Source organism: Rattus norvegicus, chromosome 14 (genome assembly GCF_021556685.1).
Source record: "Rattus norvegicus strain SHRSP/BbbUtx chromosome 14, alternate assembly SHRSP_T2T, whole genome shotgun sequence".
Classification (NCBI taxonomy): Eukaryota; Metazoa; Chordata; class Mammalia; order Rodentia; family Muridae; genus Rattus; species Rattus norvegicus.
The window spans coordinates 15,581,162-15,607,132 of NC_141547.1; the positions used below are offsets into that span (position 1 = coordinate 15,581,162).

Here is a 25,971-nt window from a genome sequence, read left to right on the forward strand (position 1 = left end):
TTTATGCCCATTTCCCCCCCTCCTACAAAGGGCTCTTCAAACTACAGAAGCTTCAGGATCGATAAAACCTGGATCTTGTGGGCTAAGCGTAGACATAGACCTCACACTTAGACAGCACACAAGGACTGAGTGATCAATATGTGACCTCCCTCATTATTTCAGTAGTATTTCTGTGGGGTAATTCATTCACACATTGACTTTAATATGATCCACATTGTGATCTAATCCATGCCAACTGCCAGTTCTTACTGTTTTCCTTTGAAGATTGTGCCTCAACTTGTGTAACATCAAAATAGGAATGGGGAAAAGATAACATTCAGATACTCAGGTTCCGCCAATTTCGGGAAGCTTGGTAAGATAATTGCTATGCAGATTGATCTCAGAGATAATTTAGTAAAATAAAGTGCTTGCCACACAAGCACAGGGACCTGAGATTAGATCCCCTGAACCCACATAAGAAGCTGGATGAGGCAGCATGCACCTGTGACCTTAGCACTCTGGAGGCAGAGGCAGGAGGATCTCTGGGACTTCTAGACAGCAAGCCTGGCCAATGGTGAATTCTAGAGTCAGTGAAAGACCCAGTCTCAAATAAACAAACAGGCAAATACATGAGACGTGGTTGAAGATGCTCAACATTGACCCCTGGAGTCCACACGCATGTGGCCAGACATGCACATGTAGTCATACATGTAGCCACATCACCCATATGCACACATCAAGAACAATAACAGAAAGGAAGAAAGGAAACGAGCTCTAGAGTAAATATGGTGGGTGGAATGGTTATTGGAAGCAAATCCCAGCTGCCTGCTATTTACCATGACCAAAATTTAGACACAAATATTGGTTGGAAGTAATCAAGTTTATTCAAAGTCAGACTTGAAGAAATTAGCAGGGCCAGCTTCCCAACTGTCTGCCTTGGGGGCTTTTATGGGAGATGTGAGGTACTGAAAGGACACTGAGGCTGCAGCTGGGCAGAGTCCTAGAAGGCCTAGAAAGTACTTCATGACAGAGCTTGGTTTCTTCTTCTTCTTCTTCTTCTTCTTCTTCTTCTTCTTCTTCTTCTTCTTCTTCTTCTTCTTCTTCTTCTTCTTCTTCTTCTTCTTCTTCTTCTTCTTCCCCTCCTCCTCCTCCTTCCCTCCTCCTCCTCCTTCTCCTCCTCCTCCTTCTCCTCCTCTTCTTCCTCCTCCTCCTTCTCCTCCTCTTCTTCCTCCTCCTCCTCCTTCTCCTCCTCCTCCTTCTCCTCCTCCTCTTCCTCTTCTTCCTCTTCTTCCTCTTCTTCCTCTTCCTCCTCCTCCTCCTCCTCCTCCTCCTCCTCCTCCTCCTCCTCCTCCTCCTCCTCCTCCTCCTCCCCCTTTTGAGACACGGTCTCACTCTCTAGCACTGAATGGCCTGGAACTCATAGAGATCCGCCTTGGCCTCCACCTGCTGGCATTAAATGCAGGATGCAGGCCACCACCCAGGCTGGATCTTGGATCTTAACTCCTGCTGCTAATCTAAAGAAAGATCTAGCAGTTAATCATCTTGACCATGCCGATGGTTACCACACTAGAGCCACCTGGGAAGAGGATCCTCAGAATAGGAACTGTCTCCATCAGATTGGCCTGTGGGTGGGCCTGGGATGTGTAGGAAAGGTACACTGAGCAGACCAGGGAGTGAGTCAACAAGCAGTGTTTCTCCATGGTCTCAGCTTTAGTTCCCGCTCCAGGCTCCTGCCTTTTCTTCCCCCAGCTCCTCTCAGTGATGGATTATTTATTTGGAAACCTAAGCCAAATAAATCTATTCTTTGCCCATCTTGCTTTTGGTCTGTGATTTATGACAGTGACAGAAAAGTAACTAGAACAATGAGCTCCTTCAACCAAATGATTGCAGAGGCTGGGAGGGCAAAAGTCAGGACAATTTCAAAGGATCTGCTGTTGCTGGACCCAGGCCTACTGGTTCCCACTAATGATGGCCTCATCCTGGGAAACCCATGTTGTCCTTGGTTTAGTTCTCATTTGCAGAGGTGTGCAAGCACCTTACTCCTCTTCTTCAGTGCCCCTCTCCCTCTCCCTCTCCCTCTCTCTCTCCCTCCCTCCCCTCTTCCTCCTCCCTCCACCCCCAAACACCACACACACACACACACACACACACACACACACACACACACACACCATTCCTGGGTACTAAGGCATCAACAACACCTTATTCAGCAAAGCATGTGAGGCTTTCTGAAGATAGATTTGCATAAATAGACCTAGAAGACTGCTTTCCACTGTGAGTCAGATGTAATGGTTGTACAATGTAACCAGAATCTTAGGGGTGGGAAGCAGGATGGGATTACCCCCATCCTCTTGGAGAGTTCCAAGCTGGCGGGAGCTGAGCGAGACCCTGGCCCAAAACAATAAACACCAGGAAGCAAACCAGTTTTTTCTCAGAGAGCTTGGAAGGATGTTGTATTTATTCCATAAGCCAGCCCATCACTTTGATACCTAACACAGTGCCTGCTACATTGTAGATACATAATAACTTAATCTTCTTTTCTGGGAAGCAAACCCTGGGGTCCTTGCACGTGCTGAACAAGCTATGGCCGGTCTGCACCTCCAGCAACTATATTCTCTCCAAGAGCTTTTTCTTGCATTTGACCTCCTTTTCCTAGTTCTTTCCATTCAAAGTTAAGAATTAGTGCTTGCTAACTGTGTTTTCAAAACACGGAGCTGAGGCTATACTGCTATGACTCAATAGTAGAGTGCGTGATTGGCGTGGTAAATGTCCTAGATTTAATCCTTAAGATCAGGAAAGAGGAGAGGGATCATGACTTAGTGCTTAGAGCTATAAATATAACAGAAAACAAGACAGAGTCTCCACCAAAAGCCAAGAAGACTTAGACTCTATATCTAAGGTTTTTGTTAAAAAAAAAAAACAACCCCCTAAAAATTTAGAGGTCATCTTATTCATTATTCTACTTTCTGGAAACAGAGGCTCAGGATGCTGAGTGGTTTGTGGAAAGGCCAGGGGAGCAATAGGCTTTTGAGCTTGGTCACCTGATGCTGAACCTGTTTTCCCACCTTACCGATGATGACATCTCAGTTCCCAGGACTGCCCTGCCTGACTGTAGTTGTGTGTATTTGCTGGTATAAGGGTGTGCAGCCTCTCCGTCCAAAAGACAGTTGGTTTGGATAATGAATACTGTGGCCACCTCTTACCTGACCCTAGCCACATGGTCTCCCACAATTCTATTGTCTGTCACGTCTTGGCATGGGAGGGCCCCAGGCTTTAAGGAACACAGACCCCCTTCATGCAAGAGGACTTTTTTTCTTTCTATAAAGCTTGAAGAGGAAGCTCTTGAGTTAGAAAAAGCCCTGTCAGGCCTCCTGAGAAGATGATAGAAACTAGGTGGTCAGCAGGGATCCAGCTTCCTTTGCTTACACATTCAGCCCTGGCTGTTTACTGACCTGGGGCTTCCCCACTGCCACGTGGCTCCAGCTGCTGACCCTCTCAGGAAATGTTCACTTCTCAGTTTCTCCTTTGCACGTTGATAACAGTGATGTGGTTGGATCTCCACCCAGGTAGGACGCAGAGAGCTATAAACAGGCATGTGGATAACGTCCTTAAAGGAAGGACTCCTAAACAGCCTTCTCTTCAGTCTATTCAAAACCCGGTCTTATCACAGGACACTCCCATATGCTTCCTTCAACCTTTAGTCCAAGCTGAAGGAAAGTGTCCTCATAATTACCTGTTAGGACAGTGGAATAGACCAGTAGTTGTAAGCGTTGTCCCGAGACTCTGGGGCAGTGATTCTCAACCTTCGTAATGCTGCGGACCCCTCAGTACAGTTCCTCACGTTATGGTGATTCCCAGACCATACAATTATTTTTGGTGCTACTTCATAACTATAATTTTGCTACTGTTATGAATTGAAATGTAAATGTGTGATATGCAGGATATCTGACACGTGGTCCCCAAAAGGGTTCAGACCCACAGGTTGAGAACTACTGCTCTGGGGGGATTCAGCTCTTATGGAGGTGTGAAGATGGCAGACTCATTAGGAACAGTGCCAGGTTAAGGAGCTGGGGATAGTGATGGTTTTAGCCTGTCTTCCTTCCTTGAGATGGGAATTCTAGCTGAGGACATTATTACTAATACCACCGTTATCCCGCACATTTACAGGAAAAGACAGAAATAGTGGCATAGGAAGGTTCTTAGCTGTGGCAGCCACTGTTCGGTAAAGTGCAAAGTCCTTCTGTCAGGCCACAGCCAAAGGGCCATCTGGTCTGCTAGACATTTGCTTGCTTCACAGAGAAGAGTCAGCCGGTGGGAATAAGCTCCTTAATGAAAAGGTGTGATGCTGGCCAAAGGAGGAGACAGGTCCGACCCATATTGTCAAATAGATCACACACTCATAGGACTAAGAGGGGAGCTGTTTGTTTTTTTTTTTTTCCAGAGCTGGGGACCAAACCCAGGGCCTTGCGCTTGCTAGCCAAGTGCTCTACCGCTGAGCTAAATCCCCAACCCCGAGGGGAGCTGTTTTTAATCAAAGCTAGTAACAGTCAGAAACAACCAAAGAAAAATAAGCTCTGTCCTGGGTTCTCATATACTTTGAGACAGAATCTCAGGTAGACCAGTTGGCCTTGAACTCTCTGTTGGAGAGAATGACCTCAAATCCTACCCAGTCTTCCTGCCTTTTTGTCTCAAGTGCTGGTCACACCCAGCAGTTTGCTTTCTCTTTCTAAAAGTGCTTTGGGGTATACACTTTGTCCTTCATTGTTTGTTTAGTGAGTGTTACAAGAAAGTGTACTGCTTGCAAGGCAAAGTGCAGGCAGAGAGCTACAAGTATGACAGTAAACAAGACAGGTGGGGGTGGGGGGTGGGGGGGTGGGGGGGTGGGCAGGGCTGTGGTGGAGAATTCCCTGTCCTTAGAAAACTAATCAAATTCAAACTTCTTCAGGCCTTTTTTATACTCTTAAAACTCCAGAGACTTTTGTTAAGGACTCCAGAGAACTTTTGTTTCTGTGGGTTGTATGTACTGATGCTTACAGGCATAGAATTAAAACCAAAGCTGGAGATGAGTCTTGAGGACCCAAGTTCAAATCCCCAGGACTGAGGTAAAAGCTAGGCGTGGTAGTGTAGTGCTTAACGGGATCTATAATCCCAGTGTTCCTCCAGCAAGATGAGTGGTGGGCACAGGAGAACCCATGGAGATGCCACAGCCAGGTAGCTTGGTAAGTGCAGCCTGAAAGCAAACCACGAAGGGACCCTGTCTCAAACTAGGTAGAAGGCAGGGGCTGTCACCAGAGCCATGTATTGACCCATGTTCCTGTACACACAAATATATATATATATATATATATATATATATTCACACACAAAAATAAAATTTTAACAATTAGAGAATACACCAACACATACGTACTTCTTCAACAGAGCAGGGACATCTTCATGGGTCAAGAAAACTCTACTTAGTCACAAAGCCAGAGAGAGAAAGGAGGAAATGATGTATGACTATTGTTACTAAAATTACTTTTGATTTTGTGGAGTGCCTGAGACGGTCTCGGGGACTTCTAGGGGTCAAGAGACGATGTTCATCCAGTTTTAATTAATAATGCCAACTTTCTGGGAATGCCTATACATCTTATTATTTACATAGATTATTAATATTAATCACATTATACACGTTGTAATAATATATATAACATGCATTTTCTTATTATAACATGTATAATGTATAATTATAATCTATACCCATGATTATTATTCTGTAAGACCCACTTGGAAACTATATTACTAATAAATTTCAAAGCAGCCAGAGTTTGTTTAGTGCCCTGTTCACTCACTGTGTCTTTCTTGCGTGCCCATGAGTTCAGTGTTGAAACTGAGTTTTCAGATGGGTGAGGTGGTGAATGCCTTGAAATTTCAGGACTTAGAGAGCTAAGGCAGGAGAATTGAGGCCAGCACAGGCTACAGAGTAAGTTGCAGGCTAGCCTGGGCAAAATGGTCCTCTGTCTTAATAGGGGAGGTGGGAGAAAGAGCCAAACCAAGCAAAAGCCCCAGGTTTGGGGCCATTGACGATGCAAGTTCTGAGAATCTCCTGTCTTCTAATGTGTTCTATAATTCTAGAATATTGGTCTCTCCATAACTCAGAGATGCCCTTCTCTGGCATCAGCCCCACAGAGTTTTCAATTTGTAGCACACAGCTTAGTATTTTAAGCCAGCTTGCAAGTCTTTTTCAAAGGTAAGGGTCCTGTTATACTTAGTTTGGAATCATCTCCTACTGCCAAATTCAATAACATCTACAAAGCAGCATGGTTGGGCCAGGGTAGCTCAGTGGAAGGGCACTTACCTAGCACTCATGAGGCCCTGGATTTAGTCCCTAGCACCATAAAAGAGAGGGAAGAGGAGGAGGAAGAAAAAATGGGAGGGAGGAAGAGAGGAAGAGAGGGACGGACGAGATGTTTAATGAAGCTTTCAGATGGATGGAAAGTTGGATGCCTTTGGAAGATTTTTGTCTGCTTGTTGTGTGGCGTTACATTTGATCCCCCTCTGTAGGACAAGTCATCACAAATTTACCCCTGGGATGGTTCCTCCCTTTAAAATCTGGAAACATGGGCTGGAGAGATGATTAAGAGGGTTGAGGTGTTTGTTTTGCAAGCCGGATGACCCGAGTTCAACATCCAGAACCATGGGGGTAGGAGTGAGAACCAACTGTACATAGGTGTCCTTTGACCTCCACAGGCATACCCCTGCCTCATCATACAAATGCACAACAAACAAACAAATACAGTAAACTTTGGATGTGTTGTCTAGTGACACGGGTTTCCGGCCCTTTCTTGGTGTGAGCCCCACCAAGTCCTGTGTAACAGCAGCCGACAGAGCAGACCTGGCGCTAGCCCTGCGGTGTTAGCCCTAGGGCCAGCCCTGCTGTCTTAGCCCATTTGAGCTGCTCTCTTAACACCACCAGGCTTCTGAAGAACAGAAATACATTTCTCACAGTTCTGAGGGTTGGGAGAGAGAGTCAAGGCCCTGACAGATCCAGCACCTGGTAAAGAAACATTGGCTTATTTGGTGGGTGGTGGTGGGGGTGGTGGTGGATTGAGGGTACAGTCTATCAGGGCAGAGGGCCTGGGAGGAAGAACAGCTGTGCGCTACCGCCTGAGGGTGGTGACTGGTCACACTGCAGCCACGGCCTGGGTGTAGAGAGAGATGACCTCAGGACTCACAGTCTCCCTCCTCCTTTTTATCCTCCTGGAACTTTAGCCCCTAGGATCCTGTCAATCACATTCAGGGTGGGCCATCCCCTCTCACTTAGCTTCTGGGAACCGAACTTATGGACACACCCAGTGGTGCTTTTCCTAGGTGATTTAACTCCACCATGATAGTGAAGATTAATCTAGGGATTAATAAGGACTTTGTTCTCGTGACAGTGGCTTGTGGCCTCACTTCCTGTCACCCTCGCCTTGGGCTTGAGGATTCTCACAGCTCCTAATGTCTAGCCAATGTCGCTGGACCTCTGGCTTGCTCTGTTGTCTCTCCCTGTGCCTCACCCTCTTTTCCAAAAGCAGAGAATGAAAGGTAGCTTGAGGGTATACATGTTTAACCAGCAAAGGCTCGATCCTGTAGACGTGACCACTCTTTCCACTGTGACAAACACGTGTTCAGATCCATAGCCTGCTTCTCTCAATGTTAACCCCCATTGCTCCCTTTGCACCGAGTTTTACACCTCTTCCAGAGACAATGGGCGCCTTCGCTACAGTAATGTCACCATCTAATAGACAATTCATATTATATTTATTTATGGTGGCAATATGAAGTTGTTGGGTTTTTTTTTTTTAAATGGGAACAGCCTAGAATGGGTAAATCAAGCAATTTGACACATGCCATGTGATGTACTTATTTGCAGTGGGGGGGTGGGGGGTCGTGGTTGGATGAGAACAGTTTTAAAATCTACTCAGCTGTTTTCAAGTGTGCTGTTGTTAACTATAGCCACTCTGATGGGACGGTAGGTCTCTTCAACTTATTCTTAGCTGGTTGAAATTCACATTTTGACAACATAACTCCTTACCCTCCATGGCGAAGGCCCATTCAAAGGAACACTGTCTGCTGATTACCAGGCATGAGAGAGGAGACAGATAAACAAGTGGGAATCGCATCACAAGGCTCACACGTAAGATATAATCATAACCAAACAGGTTTAAAGTCATGAGTCAGGCTGTACAGGTTACACACAGAGCACGCTTTGATTCCAGGGCTGCGTTTTATTTAGCCCCGTCTTAAAATCATTTTTCTCACCACTCCCTGGCTCCCTGCCCACCCTCCCTGCATACTTGTGTTCCCTACTTTCACCGTGAGAAGGTTACTGTGGTTTGATGCTCACGTCTTGTCCAAAGTTCTGTGTTGAAACCTCCCTTACTACTTTTGGATTTCCTTCTGGTAGGTACCCTTTCCCCTTTAGACCTGCTGGTCTCGACCTTGCCTGCTGTTTCTGATCACCCTGGACCCTTTCAAAATACTGCAGCTGGTGTTTCCTAGCAGGAGTTTGCTTCAGTGTAGCTATTCCACCATTAAAAACAAAAACAAAAAACAAAACCACCAAACTTGCATAATTTATAAGACAGAGTAGCAGCTTGCCAGTGAGCTAGCATTTGAAACAGCTGTGAGCTTTCATTAGCTAAACGTGTGACAGTTGCAATCGCAGCAGCGTGAGTTAACTGACAGTACAAAAAGTGCCCAAGGCCAGAATATCTGTTTCCAATGTAAAGTTTGAAGTCAAGGGGAAAACATTCATGGCAGAATTTTTTAGTGCAACAGAGACTAGCTGGTGGAAGTGAAAATTATTTCAATTACAACAACCTGTCTTTCCTTTGCTTAATAAATGGGAGCACTTTTTCAAAACACAAAAGCAACTGGTGTTTTGGTATTTGGTGAGTTTTCTTAATCTGAAATCCAAGGGAAGCCACACATATTCTGTGGTCAGCTTCTTGAAGCTGGTTTCATTAAACGTGGGTGAATGGCAACATGGACGCTTGAGTTGTATTCATTTTCTCCTGAGCATTCTGTTGCCCTTGCAGAGTGCTTGCTAGTGCTCTTGAGGCCTGATGGTTTCCTTAAAAGTATTTCTGACTCCTTTCAAACCTGACGCAATTCCCCGAGTGTTGATTTTTATCGTTTGGAAATGGCTTGCCCCGGAACGGCTGGTTCAGTGACTTTACAGCTGTTTCTTTTCCTCCAAGGCTGCCTCACAGTGCTCAGTAGAGAAGTTAATGCAGCTATATCTGACCTACCTCAGGCCTGGCCTAGTCAATGGCTCTCTGTCCCCAGGTTCAGAACAGGGTTGCTGTTCTCACTCCTTCTGACCAGCTTTTCACTGACTCAAGATCATGCTGTTTGTGAATTCTACCAACAGAAAGAAAGAAAGAAAGAAAGAAAGAAAGAAAGAAAGAAAGAAAGAAAGAAAGAAAGAAAGGAAGGAAGAAAGGAAGGAAGGAAGAAAGGAAGGAAGGAAGAAAGGAAGAAAGAGCAAAAGAAAGGAGGAAGGAAAGAAGATACTTCTTTGTAACTTAAGATGTTATTTTTCTACCGACAAACAAAATGTCAAAAACTCTTAAAGCTAGAGAACCGGAGGGCTGTACTGAGGGATGCTCACTGGTTATGTCTCTGGAAACACCTGACGTATGAAAACCCTTATCAAATAGTTCAAATGCCAGCAGTCGATTTGAAGAAATTAATAGGGCTTGTGTGATGGCTCCGTGGGTAAGGCCCTTGCCTCGCAATCTGTCCCCTGAGTTGGCTCCTAGAAGCTATATAAAGGTGGATGGAGTCCACAAAGTTGTCTTCTGACCTCCATGTCCTCACTATGACACATGCAACCTCCTTCCCAACCATGCCCAGACACACAGTAATGCATAACTAATTAAAAAGTAATCAACCGGTAACTTAGATGGAGACATTTCAGAACATTCTCTGAAAGACAGAGATAAATACCTGTGGAAAAGAGAATGATTAGGTAAAGTCGACTGGTCACCGCACAACAGATAAGTACGCAGACACATATTGCTTCTGAAACTAAATGACAGCAATTTATTTTCTTTCAAAATGCACATGTGTATGTGTAGATTTTAAAATATCAGAAGGAGGGGCTAAAAAGATACCTCAGCCGTTAGGAGTAATCGATGCTCTTACAGGAACTTGACTCTGTTCCCAGTACCCACGTAGTAGCTGGCAGCCACCTGTAACTCAAGTTCCAGGGAATCCAGTGTGTTCTGGTTCTGTGGTCACCAGTCACTCTTGTGGTGCACATACACAGGTAAAGCATGCATACATATCAAATAAAAACAATTGCTTTAATTTAGCGTGGACTGTAAGGGTATTATTTTTCCTTCCTGACGCTCTTTTGTTTCTCTTGTTTATTTGTGTATGTGTGTGTTCACGCGTGCGTGTGCTATGAGGCACACATGTGACACGTTACTCTTACGTAGCTTGGAGGAGAATTCCTCAGGAGATGGTCCTCTCTTTCCACACTGTTTTTCAGACATTGTTTCTCTTCTTCCTATTGCTCTTCTGATGGCATCCATCCGACTTTGTTCATGGGTCCCAGGAATTGAACTCAGGTCAGCAGACCCGGCCATCTAACACTTTTACTCACTAAGCTAGCTCCGTGGTCCTTGCTATGTAGCCCAGGCTCACCTTGAACTCCTGATCCTTCTGCCTCTGCATCCCAAGTGCTCATATCTTAGGTATAGGCTACCATAACTAGTGGCTTCCTGTTAGGTTTTTTTTCTTTAAATCAAAACTTTATTATAAAGACTTCGCAGCCAAACGTGGTGGTGTATGCCTTCATTCCCAGCACTCAGGAGCCAGTGGCAGGCAAATCTCTGTGACTTCGAGGCTAGCCTGGTCTACAAAGTAAGTTCCAGGACAGCCTGGGTTGTTACACAGAGAAACTTTGTCTTGAAAAACAAACAAATGACTTTGCTAATAAAAGCTTTTCTAAGGCCAGCACGATGTCCTGGGAGGATAGAGGACAGAGCACCATTTTCCTGATTTCAGGTGACAGCAAGTCATTTAGAAGCTGAGGTTGGAAGCTCACATGATTTCTCCTTGCACACTTGTAACTTTGTTTTAAATTTACTGTGTCAAATGTCTCTTTTAAATGTGATATTACTAGACACACTTCTGTAGACTGATCATTTTACCCTAGACAAGACAGAGACTCACTTACAATTCTATATGACATTCGTGTTACTAACTTTTGTCTTAAGAGTGGGGCTCCTTCCTGTCATAGGAAGGACGTTGTACCTTTGGGCCGATGAACAGAAAAGTAAGTTTTTCTGCCTTGTTAATTTAGCTTTTGCTTTAAATTCATCAAGGGAATTCAACAAGGGATCTGTCCCAATCTTTATTTTAGTGACGATCCACAGTATTGGGCTTAGGAAAACCTGTCCTGTTCTACGTGGCTAAAATTAATAAGCACAATCCAAAGTCATTTGTGAAACTGATGTAGGATCTCATGCTGGTTTTTAATTTGGTCTGACAAAGACAGCTCACCTTTTGCGTGTTTATCTGGGGCTGTCACAGCAGAGCCTGGGGGATGGGCAGTAGTCCCCCCATCTGTGGCTTCCTGTTAAGAATGTCACAGAGCACCTGTGGCTGTGATGCTGGTTCCGGGTATGTGGAGAATGAAAGACTTCCTGTGTTAGGCATCCTTGGGGCTTGAATGTAAAGGTCCTTACTTATTAGTCTGTTAACACCACTTTTGCAGAGCAAGCTCTTTGCAGTGCACACCCAGTGCATAAAACTAGAAGGTTCCATCCACTGGGATCTGCTTTCTGGCCCATCTTGTGGTACAATGTTCCTGTGTTTCCTCTGGATACATTAGCATAGCAGGGCTGAGCAGCTTTGGGCTCTAGGTTTCAGCCCTTCTCTCCTCAGGTCCTTGGATGCCAGTGGATGGAGCTTACTATGACCTCCCACAGTCTCCCTTGCTTTCCTTAAGAACTCAAGGTGACTGACTGGGAGGCTCACAGTCCAGAGTGCATCACGGTTTCTATGACGTTTTTTATGGTCCCTTAGGGTAGGGTTGCTAGATATAAAACCCAGTTTAATTTACATCCCAGATAAACAGCAAATTACTTATTTTAGTGTTTGTGCATATGATGTTTCCATTCACTTCCAGCTATCAGTTGTTATTGTCTGGCCATAGCTCTCTGACATACACACCCCTATTTTTTTTTTGTAATTATTTCGATATAAGTTGCAGCTATCACAACACTTTGTCCCCAAATCCTTCAGATGCCTCTATAAAGACTAAATCATTTTCTGGGCTGGAGAAATAGCTCAGAGGATCTGGGTTTGATTCCCAGCATCCACATGGGAGCTTCCAGTCATCTAACTCGAGCTCCAGGGAATCCAGTACCCTCTTCTGACCTTCTTGGGTGCCAGGCACACATGTAGTATGGCAGATATACATGTAGGCAAAACACCAATACAAATATAATTTTTAGAGACCTATATATATATATATATTTATATTTAAAAGGTTAAATCATTTTCTAGGTAGCTCGTGTAATATCTAAGACATAATTATAGTTAAGAAATTGTTGTTTCCGTGAAACTTGCTAGAATTTGCTAAATCTGGTCACTGCACCAGGCTGTGAGGTAAGCACACATGGGCTTTGCTACACTGCCGACCAGGGCTGGTCCAGACTTGATCTAACATACTGGCTTTGTAACTCGAGGAAGTCTGAGCCATTGTTTCCTTATCTGCAGAATTGGAGTGTCTTCTCCTTGATCTTGTGGTGCCTGACTTGGACACAAACTGAAAAACTGGAAATTTATGCTTGCAGGACCTACACTAAAGTGCAGAAGCAGTGAGGCCTCTTGCACAGCCCCAGTCAGGCGGGTACACAGTAGGCAGCTGGCTGTGCTGGCAGTGTGACAGTTCTGTAAGCTGAACACAGCAGCAAAGGATAACGATAAAGGTGTGGCTGCTTTTAGAAATGTTAGCGGTTGCATATACAGCTTCCCTCTGCTCTCTTGTCCTCCTTTGGTCATACACACAGAAGTCATGGATATTACACAAACACACACACACACACACACACACACATACACACATACACACACACAGATACAGACACACAGACATACAGATACATATACACAGACACAGATACAGACACACAGACATACAGATACATATACACAGACACAGATACAGACACACAGACAGACACACACACAGACACACACACAGGTACACATACACAGATACAGACACACACACAGACACACACACAGACACACACACAGATACACATACACAGATACAGACACACACAGATACATATACACATACACAGATACAGACACACACACAGACAGACAGACAGACACACACACAGATACAGACACACATACACAGGTACAGACACACAGACATACAGATACACAGACACAGATTCAGACACACAGACAGACAGACAGGCACACAGATACAGACACACATACACAGGTACAGACACACAGACATACAGACACACAGACACACACACAGATACACATACACAGATACAGACACACACAGATACATATACACATACACAGATACAGACACACACACAGACAGACAGACACACACACACAGATACAGACACACATACACAGGTACAGACACACAGACATACAGATACACAGACACAGATTCAGACACACAGATGGACAGACAGACAGGCACACAGATACACATACACAGATACAGACACACATACACAGGTACAAACACACAGACATACAGATACACAGACACAGATACAGACACACAGACATACAGACACATAGACATACAGATGCAGATACACATACACAGATACAGACACACAGACATACAGATGCAGATACACAGACACAGATACAGACACACAGATGGACACACACACACACACACACACACACACACACACACACACGAGGCCCCCGGTCTCCTCTGGGATTTACAGAGGCCTCCTAGACTAGCCTGCAGCTATGTGAGACAGAGCAAACACACAGGAACTGAATAGAAACTGGGGGAGGTTTGAAGGCAATAAAAGCAGGACAGTGTGTTTAGATGGCGTTGGCTCTGCTCAGTAGTCAGGGCAGAGACTGCCATGGGGTCAGGCTGACCACAGGGAGACCAGGATGTGCCACAGTCTGCTACCAACTGTGACGCAGGCGAGCTGTCAAGGACAGGCGAGCTGTCAAGGACTGTTTCAGTGTTAGCCAGGAGTGTTTCCATTTGCTCTGTTTAAGGAGACAAGGTTTCTAAAGGTTTATTTTTATCCTAAACCTCAGAGAGACAAGTTTATAGATGCCCAAGTAGGCTGGCTTCCACCCTTTCCGGAAGGAGTTCTGCCTTCTTTCTTTCTGGACGCTCCCCCACTTTCTTTTATACCTTGGGCTGCCTGAGCTGGCTAAAACCAAGTGAGATGAACTCAGCTGCTCACCCGACTTCAGATCTCGCTTGAGGAGTCTCTGGGGTCTTGTAATTTGTAGATGATCTTCTTTAACAAGTCCTTTCTTCTCTGTACCACCCCTCCACCCCACCCCACCCCACCCCCGCCCCGTGCTGGGCCATAGCTGCCCTCCAGGTGAGGCCCTCTGCTCACTGGCTGATGCTGCCACTTCTAGGCACCCCACTTTTCCCGACACTATTCTCAAGACTTGTCCACTTCTCCCAGGAAAGGAAACTTTTCGCCTGACCTTTGAGACTCCTACAAACATCACTATCAGCTTTTGTTGTTGGCAACGGTCCCTTCTCTCCTTACGGGAATGCTTTCAGGGAACCACTCTGACCCGTCAGATTTGGGTTATCCACTCCCAATTCCTCCTACCCGCCAGCCTCCAGGGATTGAATTTAGAGCCTTCCACGTGCTAAGCGAGGTAAATGCTACTCCCTTTTGAGAAGCCAGCAGCCAACCCAGTTGGGAAGGCTGAATTTTCCGCTTTGGTTTCTGGTTTCATCTGCTTCTTGTTGCTCTCTAATGACCTCCATGTATAGGTGTTCTCTGCGCTGACCACTCCATTCTTAAGCGATGCCTCCGTGCTGTGTCATGGAGTTCAACGGAAAGTGCTGGTTTCTTCCAATTCAGGTTTCCTCAGGGAGTTTGTGGAGAAGAAAAAAAAAATGATCACCCTGCCTTTTTCTAGAAAGTTTTGCACAAGAAAAAGTGATCCTTACAGGTCTTTGAGATGCTCTGGAAAATGAAGTAATTATTATTTACAGACTCTCAGTCTCATAATTGGTTTAAGTTCCTGGTACAGTTTCTAGGCATGGGATCCATCGTTTCTTATAGACTGCCAAAAACCAACATATACGAGAGATGTATAGGGAGAGACGTTCTTGTTTGTAATTCCAGTGTATGCTGAGTTGAGATGGAGAAAAGCTGCTGAGTCTGAATCCAGCTGTGACACAGATGTGAAAAGCATGCGCCCTTCAACTGTCTGCGTCCACCCAGTCTGGTGTCTTCAGTTCACTGCCCGCCCCTCTGCCCTCTGCTGGTTTAGGGTTGAGGTTAGGAAATGAGATAAAGACAGATCATAGCCAGGCCCTGTAATCCCAGGATTTGGGAAAGTAAAGCCAGCCTGGGCTTGACTCAAGGCTAACCTGGGTAGCTTAGTGTTTCAAAATAACAATAATAATTAAACTTTTTTAAGGGCTGGAGATTTAGGTCAGTCTCCACAGGACCCTAAATTCAATTCCCAATACCTCATGGGTAAGAAAAAAAAAACAATCAACAAAGCTTTCAAATATCCACTTCTATTGTGGACAAATACCTCTGGCCTGAGGGTAGGTGACACTTGCCAAGCAGACACTTGAGCAGGACCTCAGAGGTTGGAGGAGTCAAGGTGTTGCATAGATTTTTGTTTTTTTTTTTTTAACTTTCTGTTCCATCAGTCACAGCTCAACTCACTGACTTAGCAAGGTATTGGACAGACATGATGGCTGGACACCCTTTCCTAACATTCTCTGTGCCTTAGAGGAGGTGACACGGATTCCCCATGTAGGCCTGAGCAACCAGAGTCACTCGTTCACCTTACTGTGACCAGTGAGACGTCTCTGGAGGTAGCCCCGCCCACCTTAAGAAAAAGCTTCTCTGGGTAAATAATGCTTAGAGCACCATATTTTCTGGGCATAGCCATAATTACGTAGAAAGCGACTGGACAAGTACACCATGTCGACTAGCTGAAGAAACATCGGGAGCTTTGGCAATAGGGCCTGTGCCTCCCAGGCATGGAGTTTTGTCAGGTTTGCAGTGTCGACTATGAATTCTGTCTTGTGGAGCAGGCCTCACGACTAGTCAGAAAGCGGTTGGTTACTCCCATAACAAGCTGGCCACCATTGCCTCAATAAGCGGATTTCGCCTGGCTAGTCAGTAATATTCGGGGGCCACATCTGAGTAAGACCGTTGACGGTAGTTCTTCCTCTCAAGTCTGTATTGCGCTCTGGCCATATTGGGCCTGGCTAGCAGTGAGGAAGCCTCCAGATCAATTCCACCTTGATTTCCCCATCCTGGGACCAACGCATATGTTCTCATTAAGTTCTGTTAGGCAACCAAGAGCATGGCAGTTGCTTGAATTGTTCTGGGAGCCTCGGAGGTTTCCCCAACCGCCACTCATAGGGAGGTAGCCTACTGGATTTTCATTTAATAGCCTATGGTTTCTGGGAGCGTTTTATTCCTATGTTTCTGTTCTTATAGGGAAACCAGTCATATTGGGTCCCACGTTCACTACCTCATCTAACCTCAGTCACCTCTCTAAAAAAAAATCCAGTCTTCAAATATGCTCATGTGCTGAGGTATTTGGAGTTAGAGCTTAAAAAGATATGAATTTAAGATATGGGGATATTAGCCCATGACATAAATAGGAAGTAAAGGAAAGATTGTGGGAGAAAATGTCTACAATAGTCATGAAACTCGGTTTGTGTTTGAGCCAGAGGCAGCCATTTCTACCTTATAGATGTGTCAGGGGTTGGCTATAGATGCATGTACCTGATGGTGGGGTTTCTGGGTGGGCGTGGGTCCGTGTGAAATGGAAGACCAAAGCCGGCGTTAACGAGTCTGACTGATTCTTAGGCTTAGTGACAGTGAGGCCTGTTAATGTAAAATAGGACCCCGTTCTCAAGAGACCGCAAGTGATTGCCCAAGACAGAATTAAAATCCGCAGGCAAGGAGGGCAGGCCATGACAGGCACTGGAATCTGCTTTTGCCATGGAGGGTGGACTCCTGATTTGGGGCCATGAGATGAGTACAAGCAGGATGAGAGCCTGGCCACTCTGCCCTCCTTCCGTGCCCGAGTTTCTTCAGGTCTGATTCTTGCTGACTCTGCACAGGACGGACATGATCATTCCTGAGGAGCGTCTCTCTGCCCGACCTAGCTCAGCCCCTTCAGGACTCACCTGCTGGAAGATGAGAACCAATGTGTATGATAGAGTGGCTATAGCTCAGAGTGGATCATTTGGGAGGAACAGCTTGATACTGCAATTAATTTACCAACAACACCTGGCAGGATCAGATCCGGGACAAAGATGGGCAGAGCCACTCTGGTTCTTCCTCTGTTTAAACTTAAAGTTCACCAGGCATGCCATCACTCAGGGGCTGAGAGAAAAGGACTGCCTCAGAGGGCCAGCCAGGACTACACAGCGAGCTTCAGGCCAGCCTAGACTTCAGAGTGAAGCACTGTGTTAAAACTAAGCAAACCTCAAACTTCTAAAGCTCTGTAAAGACCCTGGTGATGAGCTCAGAGTCATAGTACTCCCTTAAATGTTTCTCTTCTCAACACATGGGTTATATCTTTCTCTGCTTTTTACAGTTACTCTTCTCTCTAATTCAGGCTGCCATCACAAGCTTCTTGTGGTTTCTGGAAGCTGGGCTTCTGCCCCCAAACTGCAGTTACAGGATAGGAAATGCCCTTCTTTCTGTCCCACATTCAGAAGCACCGGCCTTACCTTTTTGTAAACCTGTTTGTTTTTGTCTTTTTTTTCCCCCTCCTCAGAATATGGTATTACAAAATGGTACCAAGGTCTTTGATTCCTGGGAGAAGCCCCCTCTACCTGTGTACATCCAGTTTTATTTCTTCAATGTCACCAATCCAGAGGAGATCCTCCAAGGAGAAATCCCCCTGCTAGAAGAAGTGGGGCCGTACACCTACAGGTGAGTCCCTCCTCCACTCTTGAAACGCGGTGGGATCCGTGGGCTGTACCAGCAAAACTGCGCTAGGATTGGACCTGTGGACACACTGCGTTGTCTGTGCAGCTTGAGGCATTGCTGTTGTCTGGGGAGATTCTTCGACGGAGCTCTGTGGGCGGGGCTTCGTCCCTGCCTGTCACACTTAAGAAGGCTGCCCCTTCCTGTCCTCCATAGCTGCTCTCCACCTCTTTTTTAAGGCCCTCCCTCAGACATTGGCGACTTTTAGGGCTCCCTCCAACTCCCTTCCTCACATACAGTTTTAAACCAGTTTCTAGAATTCACGGTTGATCTGAGATGTTTTCTGATTCTCGTTCTTTTTTTTTTTTTCTAATGAGACTGGTTTTCTTGTAGCTCAGGGTGGCTTTAAATTCACTATGTATAGAAGGATAACCTTCAACTTCTTGATTCTCCTGCCTCCTCAACTGGGATTGTTGGAACAAGTGCTTACTGGATAGCTTCTATTTCATGTTGGGTGTGAACCCAGGGCTTACATGCGTTTTACCAACTAACCTGAGTCCCCAGCACTTCTCTAGAGTTTTACTGCTTTGAAATTTATTCTGTAGCCTAAATTGGCCTTGAACTTGAGTTCGTGGCTATCCTCCTGCCTCAGCCTCCCAAGTTCTAGGATTTCAAACATAGTACGCCACACTCAGGTCATTCATTCCTTTTTAAACTCCACTGTGTAAGGAGTAGCAGTTGGTGACTGGGCTTGGGGCAGTAACTGCCAGTTTCAAAGGCTAAGAAGATTGAAGAATGGTATTGATCATTTTTCATTACATTTTGTGTGTGTGTGTGTGTGTGTGTGTGTGTGTGTGTGTGTGTTTTCTCGTGTGCCTGCTCACGAGAATGCACCATGGCATATGTGTAGAGGTCAGAGGTCAAATTGCAGGCGACAATTCTCTTCTTTCCCTGGGTGGATCCCAAGTCCTCAGTCTTGGCAACAAACACCTTTACCTGTTGGGCCATTCTCCTGGGCCATAAATGTTCAAAGGTGAGCAGACTGAGTGAGATGACTTGGGTCTTAGAGTCCGGAGAGTTTCTGTGTTGCCATAGTCCAGTAGTTCCTCCTTCCCCTGCAGGAACCATGCCAGGAAAGGCTTTCTTTGCCAACATTAAACAAACAAAGACTTCAGTAAAGAGGCAGACAGTCAGTTCGTTCTTCTGGTCTGCCAGCTGGTCTCAAAGTTGTTGTAATCAGTTGCCCAGCATGGACTGTATCATGAGTTCTAGGTCAGTGTGGGCTACACTGAGACTCTGTCTCATAAAAGCAAAAGCAAAACAATACCCAAGCCAAAAAGAATGCCCAGAAAGGAGTTTGGAATTATCAATACCTCTTCGATGAGTGTTATCTAATTGCGTCGCTCCCTATGCCACACCCCTCCCCCCCCACTGTCTCTCTGTCCATCCCCCCCTCCCCACCATCCCTCCAGATACCTCCGTGATTAGGACATATGCTAGAGGTACAAACAATGTTCTTGACCCTTTACATGAATATTAAACAAGTAACAGCGATGTGGCATATCATACCGTGAATTATTTTCCTTTTATTGGATATTCTTTTATTTATATTTCAAATGTTATTCCCTTTCCCAGTTTCCTGTCCATAAGCCCCCTATTCCTCCCCCTCCCCCTTCTATGAGGGTGTTCCCCCACCCATCCGTCCACCCACCCTTACCTACCTCTCTGCTCTGACATTCCCTATACTGGTGAGGTTCAACCTTGGCAGGACCAAGGGCTTCTCCCACTGGTACCCTACAAGGCCATCTTCTGCTACATATGCAGCTGAAGCCATGGGTCCCTCCATGTGTACTCCTTGGGTAGTGGTTTAATCCTGGGAAGCTCTGATTGGTTGATGTTTTTCTTATGGGGTTGCAAACCCCTTCAGCTCCTCCAGTCCTTTCTCTAACTCCTCCAATGGGGACCCCGTTCTCAGTTCAATGATTGGCTGCGAGCATCTGCCTCTGTATTTGTCAGGCTCTGGCAGAGCCTCTCAGGAGACAGCTATATCAGGCTCCTGTCAGCATGCACTTCTTGGCATCAGCAATAGTGCCCGAGTTTGGTGAGTGTATGTTTATGGGCTATATCACCAGGTAGGGCAGACTCTGGATGGCCTTTCCTTCAGTCTCTCCTCCAAATATCTCCATATTTCTTTTTTTTTTTTATATTTTATTTATTTAATGTATATGAGTACATTGTAGCTGTCTTGAGATACACCAGAATCTGTTACAGATGGTTGTGAGCCACCATGTGGTTGCTGGGAATTGAACCCAGGACCTCTGAAAGAGCAGTCAGTGCTCTTAGCCGCTGAGCCATCTCTCCAGCCCCCTCCATATTTCTTCCTATGAATTTTTTATTCCCTTTCTAAGAAGGACTGGATCATCTGCACTTTCGTTGTCCTTCTTCTTGAGCTTCATGTGGATTGTATCTTGGGTATCCCAAACTTGGGGGCTCATATCTACTTATCAGTGAGTACTTACCATGTGTGTTCTTTTTTTTCTTTTTTTAATTTTATTTATTATATATAAGAACACTGTAGCTGTCTTCAGACACAGCAGAAGAGGACATCGGATCTCATTACAGATGGTTGTGAGCCACCATGTGGTTGCTGGGATTTGAACTCAGGACCTCTGGGAGAGCAGTCAGTGCTCTTAACCCCTGAGCCATCTCTCCAGCCCCCATGTGTGTTCTTTTGTGATTGTGTTACCTCACTCGGGATATTTTCTAGCTCCATCCATTTGCCTAAGAATTTCATGAAGTCATTGTTTTTAATAGCTGAGTCGTACTCCATTGGGTAATTGTACCACGTTTTCTGTATCCAGTCCGCTGTTGAAGGGCATCTGGCTTCTCTCCAGCTTCTGGCTCCTATAAACAAGGCTGCTATGAACAGTGGAGCACGTCTTTGTTATGCGCTGGAGCACTTATTTTTGTTTTAGACACTTGTGTCCTTTCATCTTTGTAACAAACGCTGTAAAGAAACAAAGTTTCTTTCCACTCACACTTTGGGAGGTTTTGGAAAGGACTGCTTAGCCCCAGTGGCTGCTGGGTATTAATGACATAGCCCAAGAGAAGGGGCTTGGGTCTCATGTTCTCCTCAAAGGCAGGTCCAGCCTCACGTATACACCTTCCAGCTTAAAGCCTTTACTCTCTCTCCAGTAGTGCCACTATGCAGAATGAGCCTTAATGGGCCTCTGGGGGACATTTAACCAAATCATAGCTGGCTCTTGGCTTGGGACTTTATACTCTAAGCCAGGTATTTTGGCACATGCCAGCAGTCCCAGCGTTAGGGAGGCCGAGGCAGGAGACTTGCCATTACTGGCCTGGATTAGAGAGCGAGATCCTGTCTCAAAGAGTGGGGGGCAGGGGGAGGGCGGATCTTATTCTCCAATTAGAGCTTTCAATAGAAATTTAATATGAGCCACACAAGGGACTTAAACTTTTGCTAGTATCCACATCAACTGAAGTTAAAAAAAAAAAAAAGGATAACACTAATGTTCATATTTTATTTGACATAGTACCCCCAAATATATTTCAGCACGATGTCAGAATTCAGAATTATTTATTTCCTGCCTTCCTTATTTATACTCCATCTTTCAAGTCCCACGTACATTTTTTTCTATTTATTTCTTTCTAGGGGTGTCAGGGTGTGTGGGGGGAGGTAGGGTTTGAACATAGTACTTCATGCATGCTATGTAAGCACCCTACCACTGAGCTATAACTCCTAAATGTTTTTATTTTATTCTAAGCAGTGTGTCCTGGATTGGCTCCTAGTCACTACCCCCACCGGCTGGCAATTGGATTTCTGCAGGCTGGGCAAATGCTTTACCCCTGGGGCCCACCCTTACTTACCCCCTCTAGCCACTTTTTTGAGTGTTTGCTGTTAAGACTGACAACCAGGGAAAAATCTCAGAAGAGACTGCCTAAATCTATGTCTCACCAACAAGTCAGAATGTAATTCTCAGTCTGCTTGACACCGCTCAGTTCAAACGAACCAGAAGAGCCTCGTGGGGCCTTAGACCAGGCCACAGAGCTAAGGGTAACACCACTAAATTCGATTAACTATTCTTCCTACGCCCAAGCTAACAAAAGATGAAAGATAAACGCCCTATCTCCTTGGCCCAAAGCTAACAAATGCTAAACAATACATTTCCTCTTCTTCTAGCCCAGAGCTATCAAAAGCTAAAAGCAAAAGTCGGGATAGCTGCCTTCTATGATAAATACCTGTGTGTGTGTGTCTTGGCCCGCACCTAACTGACTGCAGAATTATAGCTAACAGCAATGAAACACGTTTGTTTCTTTGGCTAGTAGGCCTGGTCGATATAGTGTAATTCTCATACCCAAGACTCGTGTTGTCTAGTGCAGAATACAGCTGGCATGCCCCTGCCTATTAAAGTTTCAGGGACAGACTCAAGATTGTAACACAAGGTAGCTGTTCTTTCTGGAGTCGCTTCCCAGCCCCTTCCCCCATTCAACCCCTTTGCAAAGCGTGCTACCTTTCCCCCATACTCAGTCATATTCATGTGACTCTCCCTCAGTCTGGATGTGGTTGTTCATGCTTGTGATCTCTCAGCACTTGGAAAGCTGAGACAGGAGGACTGTTTTGAGTTCAAGTCAGTCAGGGATACATATCAACCGCCATTCTCAGAACAGATGCTGGAGATGCTCAGTGGTTAAGAGTGGGTGCTGCTGCGGGTTGGGGATTTAGCTCAGTGGTAGAGCGCTTGCCTAGGAAGCACAAGGCCCTGGGTTCAATCCCCAGCTCCGAAAAAAAGAACCAAAAAAAAAAAAAAAAAAAGAGTGGGTGCTGCTCTTGCAGAGGACCCAAGTTGCTCCCAGTACCCAGAGGGTGGCTCGCAAGCATCTGTAACGAGTCCTAGTGGATCCAACATCCTCTTCTGACCCCTGCAGGCACTGTAGGCACCTGGTGCACACACATGCACGCAGGCAAAACATGCATGCACATAAAATAAAAAGAAATCAATCTTTGAAAATAATTTTTAGAGGACTAAAACAAAAGCTCCCTTCACCTGTCCTCTGGTTTCTGTTTGGTTCTTTGTTTGAGAAGGGGCTCTCTAGGTAGCCTCAGGCCACCCCACTCAAGGACCGAAGTGATCTTCTAGGTCTTCAAGTAAAACAACTCTGGCAGATCACGGCTCAGTTCTGGTCGGGCTTTAGTTGTGTGTGAGCTCTTAAAACACTGCCGTGCTGGCATACTGCAGCGCCTCTGTTGAGAATGAGTACAAGTCTATCCCTTCCTCCTGAGACTTGTCCTGACATGAAATGCTCTCCGGATGGAAGCATGCCCATTGCAACAGTCACAAAAAGCATTTTAGTAACGGCTTCGAGGGCTGGTGATGTAGCTCAGGCAATTGGGTCCTTGCCTTGCTTTCAGACCGCAGTGTTGAATAGAGCCAGGATGTGGTGCCTAGCTGTCATCCTAGCACTAGGAACTGCAGGCAGGAGGATCGGGATCATCCTGAAGTCCATAGAGAATTTGAGGTGGACCTTGGCGATCTGAGAGCCATCTGAGAAGTGGGAATAATGAGTACCTGTGTCACTGGTCCAGTGAGTAAAGCACTTGCCACACGGGTATGAAGACCAGCATTCAGATCCTCACCACCCACTCAAACACAGGGCAAGCATTAGCAGCCTGTTCGTTATACTTGTGCTGGGAGGTGGAAGCAGGGATTCTCTGGAAAGAGCTGACTGACTAGTCTGGCAAGCTTTGGGTTCAAGTGAGAGACCCTGCCTTAATACATAAGGGGAAGAGTAGTTGAGGAGGTTACCCAACATCAACCTCTGGGCTCTAGGAACACATGTACATACACACACATATACACACCAACATACATACACACACACATACACACATGCCCACACATATGCACACACATGCACACAGACATATACACATATAGACAGATACATACATACACACACACAAATACACTCTCGAAATCACATACTACAAACACATGTGAAAACATACTACACACATACACACATACGTGTGTGAAAATGGTACAAACATGTGAAACATATTACAAACATGTGAAAACACACCACACATATGAGGACATACATGCACATACACACATGAAAACATACTACAAACGTGTGAAAACACACCACAAGTACACAGAAAAACACGCTATAAGCACATGTGAAAATATACCACACATATGTGAAAACACACACACAGAGAAATATGTGGCTATACATATCTAACTTCTTGATATACTGGAAGGCCAGTGCGGAACAGGAGCAGTGGGGTGGGTGGGGTGTACGGGGAGGTCCATTCATTTTGAGCACCCAGCATCTATTAGCACAAAGAGAAGGAGTGAGTGACGTGGTCCCAACTGTGGTTTAGAACCCGTAGGATCCAAGTGGAGGAACTGATTAATAAGTAGCTCAGCTGGAATGGCAGGACTCAGTCAGGGAAAGTCAAGGATAGATTGGAGAAGGACCAGATCCTGAGAATGAATGGCTATTATGAAGACACCACAAATGCAGGTTAGCTGAGCGCCCTGAGATCTGGGTCTGTACATAAACATAGCTTTGCAGGGAGTCATCAGACTTCTTGGTGGAGCCTGCTGTGCCTGTATTTGCTTTCTGCAGTCTTCAAGTGGATCCGATGCTGCTTGTGACTTGATTGTGCTATTTTTGGGGGGCTGACAGACTAAGCATACTGAGCTCCTGTAGCAGCATTTTGACAGTTCAGTGAGCTCCTACAGGTCTGCTCATTGTGTAGACCAGGCTGGCCTCTAACACGCAGATATATGTCTGCTTCTGTCTCCCAAGGGCTAGGATTAAAGGCATGAACTGGGACTCCCAGCCAGGTCAGCTGACTCTTAGCCAGGGTGTGCCAGGAGCCCTGGGGCACAGGGAGAGAGGACATGGTGATGCTCTCATTGTTCGATGTGGAGGGAATAGAGGGGGAGCTCTCAGAGGAAGGAAGGCTTCTGGCCTGCCAAGGCCTGGCTCATGGGACAGTTTGTAGTGGGTTTGGTGCCCCAAGAGTTAGCATGTTGCATACAGAGTTTGGATGTTCCTGGGAGACAGGCAGGTGGGTGTATGAAGAACCAGTCCATCCAGTTTACAGAATGCAGTGCTGCCGCATCTTGAGTTTTCTGAAGCCCAAGGTTGAGTGGCCAGAACTAACTTGCCCCAGGAGCCTTCTGCTCAGTGAAGCCTTTGATTGGGACTTCTCTAGATTTGTGATAACCTGTGGCTTTCTCAGCCTCTGGCAGGATTACTGTCTTGATCAATTTTTTTTTCTATTACTCACTATGTCAGGAATCAAAACTAATTTGTCTAGGCCTGCTCAGTTGACCTCCATACTTTCGTTAAGTACTTGTTAAATCCACAGCATCCTCTTAATAAGCCTTGGTTTTGTGTTCCGTAGATTTTCCTTCATATTGCTTCTTTCTATGTATGACTGCTTTGACAGAAATAAGAAAAGTGTGTGTGCTAAATCTTAAGTGGGTTTGTTTCTCTTTGAGAGCGGCTCTCTCGCTTAGCCTAGGTAGAGCCCACTCATTAAGGAAGGCTCCCTAGTCAGTGACCCCAGAGTGTTCCAGCACCGGGGTTACAAACGTGTGCCACCGTGACCTACCTGCCTGTTTATGTGGGTTCAGGAGATTGAACTAAAGTCTTCATGCAAGGCAAGCATTTTTCTGACTGAGCTGTCTCCTCAGCCCTCCTAGATTAAGATTTATTTTGGGGTGTGTGTGTGTGTGTGTGTGTGCGCGTGTGCGTGTGCGTGTGCGTGTGTGTGTGTGCA

General features: G+C 45.7%; 1 protein-coding gene across 1 annotated transcript in view; it reads left to right on the forward strand.

Annotated features, from left to right (window-relative positions):
* Scarb2 (scavenger receptor class B, member 2) overlaps positions 1-25,971 on the forward strand; it is a 51,836-nt gene that overhangs the window by 3,056 nt on the left and 22,809 nt on the right. The window contains exon 2 of the mRNA NM_054001.2: positions 17,998-18,155. Coding sequence (NP_446453.1) covers positions 17,998-18,155 — 158 coding nt within the window. The remainder of the gene's footprint in view (positions 1-17,997; positions 18,156-25,971) is intronic.